Source organism: Colossoma macropomum, unplaced genomic scaffold (genome assembly GCF_904425465.1).
Source record: "Colossoma macropomum unplaced genomic scaffold, Colossoma_macropomum, whole genome shotgun sequence".
NCBI classification, from domain to species: Eukaryota; Metazoa; Chordata; class Actinopteri; order Characiformes; family Serrasalmidae; genus Colossoma; species Colossoma macropomum.
In genome coordinates this window covers 12,645,434-12,649,648 of record NW_023494791.1, presented here as the reverse complement: position 1 = coordinate 12,649,648, position 4,215 = coordinate 12,645,434, and the positions used below count along the sequence as shown (strand labels likewise).

Genomic DNA, 4,215 nt, shown 5'->3' with positions numbered 1-4,215 from the left:
TCACTGGATCACTGAATTATAATAACTTCTATTATTTCACTGAAATAATAGAAGCTATTATAAAGTCACATTTGTAGTCTTTGATCTGTTCAACATCATTTATGACTCTCTGATCAACTGGCAGACACAATATTTTATATGTTGCAACTCAAAGTGGAATGTCCTAAGAAAAGGGATTGCATTGAGAAGATATTGCACTCAGTATAACATTGGCATGTGCACAAATTTATTTGGATAGGAGCTGCATAGTGTTTCATACTTGCAAACATCAGGAAAACACCCAAGAACAATTGCATAACACAGATTTGACAAAATTCAGCAGTGAGATCATCTCTCATTATGGCTACATGAAGAAGATGTGACACAATAAGGAACAGAAAGTCTAAAGAGCAGCATGTCTAAGCCAGGCATGATCTCTATGGCAATACATCTAAGATCAAAAAGCATGTAGAATGCTAACAAAACTGCTCATTTTATGAATCAGTGCTACATGGTCATAGTTTGGGTGATCCAGGCGTCGTAGCGAGATATGATAGTGTAGAGCCCAGGTTTTTTGCTGTTGCCACAACTCTTTCCTCCATTTGAAGTTATCCCCACAACAATGTCCTTGTAGAGCAGAGGACCACCAGAATCACCCTGGAAAAGGGGGAGAAAGAGTAAATGTACTATCTGTGTACCACATGTACCTGATACTTCTCTCTGTGATGTTCTGCTGTAATCTTTGTGAGAAAAGACTGCAGTCACGTTTCCATGATCCTTGCTATGCTACATCCGCAGGCATAGTTTTTGAAATGAGGGTGTGGTTAGGAAGAGTATGTACGTCCAGTAAACATGTGGGCAGATTTACGATGGCATGAATTTGCTATTTTGCATTTAAGGAACATTTGTGTTTTTTTACAATCAGTCTTCATACATACATACATCATACATCATATATGGAGACGTATATATATATATATATATATATATATATATATATATATATATATATATATGTATGTATGTCTCCACCTGGGAGAGCAATATATAAATATATATGATACAATACAATACGATACAATATAGCAATAAATTGTTTAAAAAATCATGTATCTCTGATTGGATAGCAAAGTTTTGTAGCCTGTGAAACACGAGGGAGTTCCATGAGGTGGTTCAGTCTAAAAACAGTCTGGATTCAGATTTTTCTAGTCATGCTTGCAGTCAGAAAACAAACACGAATAAATTTGTACATTTTTATTTGTCAATATAGACTGATCTTGGAAAAATAAATAAAAATAGATTTCATTCCTTAAAACGCTCCTTATCCTACTAGCAGCTGGTCATTTAGCTCAATGGTTAAGTTACTCATTCTTTACCTGGGAGAGCAGTGTTTAAGCCTAGCTTAGGGAAGCTCTTGTAGGGCTTATGATGCTACCTTAGCGGTGTGCGTGTCAGGTAATGTGGTTTGTGATGTGATAAACTTATTGTGCAGCCCTAATTATCACACTGATGAACACAGAAAAATTTTACATTTTGGTAGAATTCTTTTTTAAGCCGAAATTGCAACTTACATCACAGGTGTCCATGCGAGCTTTGGCAGCACAAAGCATGTTGTCTGTGAAGGCTGCACCATAGGAATCGCCGCGGGCACAGCGAAATCTGGCCACAACAGGAACAGTCACCTCCTGCAGTTTGTCTAGTCGCTCGCCCAAATTGTTGGCACCCCACCCAGCAGTGTCCACATTATCATTCGTGGAAGGGTCAGTCCCTCCTGCCCTCTGGAACTTCACTGGTTTCACTGCAGCAGTCTCTCTGACTGGCTGACTTAGCTGTCAGTTATGGAGGAGATCAAGTGCCCGTTGACATTTAACAGTGTACAACATACAGTTTAAGAGACACCCTTTCCCCTCATCCACACATAGTCAGCATACCTTCATTAAGGCAATATCATTGTCATAGGTCTTGGAGTTGAAGCTAGGGTGGGTATAGAAGGCAGCAATGCTGAAGGTCTGTTTTGTGTCCTCTGGCTGAGATAGTGAATGAGCACCCAATACCACCTTAAAATCTGTGCTGTAGAAGCAAAGAAGATACACACGTGTACATGTACTGACATGCAACTGGAGAGCGATTTATTGTTGTAAGTAAAAGAACCTTAAGTAAAGGCCATATGAAGCTCAAACAGATAAAGCAACTTAAAGGGGCATTCCGGCCTAAAACTATATTTTAATGTTTAATTATGCAACGTGTATGTTTTTACCCCCTCATCCAGGGAAAAGGAGCCAGATAGCCAGCTTCCTACAGCTACCTTACTAACTTACTGTCCTCCTCATCTGATGAGTGTCACGCATTCAGCAAACTTTGACAAGGAGACGGACTCCATTTCCCAGAATCCTCAGGGAAGTCACGTGACCGAGCAACTTCCCTCCGACTCGGATTCAGACATGGACTCCATTGCCCACAATTCAAGGGGAGATCACATGACTCCTGACTCTCGCCCGTGCTCCAATCAGCGCTCAAACTCCCCAGAGTACTAACTGAGAACACCTGTGAACTTGATCATATGACTAGTTAGTCTCCTTTATAAGCCCGGGCTGGAGTTAGGTTCACTGCGAAGTATTGTATCGTTACGACCTACTGAGCGCTTGTTTTTCTGACTGCCTGTATTCTGTTTTGCTGACCTACATTTTGTTCTTCTCGACTTTGTCTTTTGCCTGATCCTTTTGTACTGTTGCCTGATTTGGACTGAACCGTGTTTTGAACCTTACTGCCTGTTTTTGACCCTGACTTCAGCTCTGCCCTTTTTGCTTTGTTTGCTCGATTATATTAAAACTTGTCGTTTTTACATCCGCGAGCGTCTGTATTCTGTTGCCACATCACAATGAGTTAGTGCTGTCATTTGAGTAATGCATTCTCTACATTAAAAAGATCATTTGAGGGCTGTTACTACAGTTACACGGAGCCGGTGAAGGATGCAAGTAAGCATGTTTACAGCAATTGTAGTGATGATTAAAAGTTTAAACGTTTAAATTTTAGCCGGAATGTCCCTTTAATAAAGCAAGGTGGACATGAGATCACAGCATGTAGACTGGTTTCAGTACTTGTTTCACAATAGCAGAATGCAACTATGATGTATCAGGCAGTGAAAAAAATTGGGCACCTTATTGCACTGTAAGCTCTAATGCAGTTTGCTCCTAGTTTAATTACTGCACTTACTTATCCAGGAAGCAGTGCGCAGCACTCATGACCCACTGACTAGAGATCAGAAATCCACCACACTGGTGTTTGCCTTGCAGCTGCAGAGAAGCCATGTAGGGGCGAGAGTGTGGCTTAGCCTCTTTACCTCCTGTGATGCAGTCACCTTCTCAGAGGAATAAAGGAATGTTAGTTCAAATGTTAAACAAGACAGAAATTAGGTAATTAGGGATGCAAAGTATAAAGTGGGGTTTAGATGGAGGATTGGAACTATTATTTTGATGTGTGTAGTTTGGAACCCTTTGAAGAAAAATACTAAATATTCAATAAAAAAAGCATTTGTTAATAGTAATAAGGATTCAGGTTTGAGTTCTACCTGTACCATATGCATTACCGCAATACTGAGCAGGGGACATTTTTCTCTTTTTTTGCATACAGCATCAGATGCTTACATGGTTGCATTCAGAATTGCGTTCTTAACGTGATTAAGCACTCAACAAGTTACATGGCTGGTGGTGCTCGGTACTCTGTCATAGGAGGAATGTGCTTTCCTTGGCCACTCCAGATTGTGGGTAGAATTGTGCAATAAGACAAAAACCTGCTTAAGCACTGAGAAATATTTATGGCCAGATTTTAAGTAGACGTATAAATGTAACAAAAATATGTCATATATTATACTCACCAGGTAGTAGTGATGCACAGAGAAGAGCCGAGGCAAAGATCACTCGTAGATAATCCATGATGAACAGCTGCTTTCTGCCTACTTCAGAGACCCAAGATGTTCTCTTTATATAGGCTGGGACTGGGGCTGAAAGTGGAGATCTGTACTTACTAGGAAAAGATTATTTCTTGGAAATCATTCCTCTTCTCCTCCCACATCGAGCAGATGGTAAGCAGGAACTTGCCACTTATCTCCCCTTCCAACAGCTTTCTCCTACCACTCCTGCAGATGTTTTCATTACTCTTGACAATTGTTAGTTCATGCAAGTCAAAAGTTACAGGAAAGTACTATTAAAGAAATAAAAAGCCAAGAACTGATATGAC

The 4,215-nt window shown here is 40.2% G+C and overlaps 1 protein-coding gene across 1 annotated transcript; it reads right to left on the bottom strand.

Moving 5' to 3' along the window:
• Nucleotides 1-204: 204 nt before the first annotated feature.
• cfd (complement factor D (adipsin)) lies at nt 205-3,997 on the bottom strand. Its single transcript, XM_036573938.1, has 5 exons — nt 3,854-3,997; nt 3,193-3,337; nt 1,911-2,049; nt 1,551-1,808; nt 205-636 (listed from the first exon to the last, which is right to left on the bottom strand). Exons 1-5 carry the CDS (start codon nt 3,909-3,911, stop codon nt 487-489), a joined length of 750 nt encoding a protein of 249 aa, XP_036429831.1. The 5' UTR covers nt 3,912-3,997; the 3' UTR covers nt 205-486.
• Nucleotides 3,998-4,215: the final 218 nt, after the last annotated feature.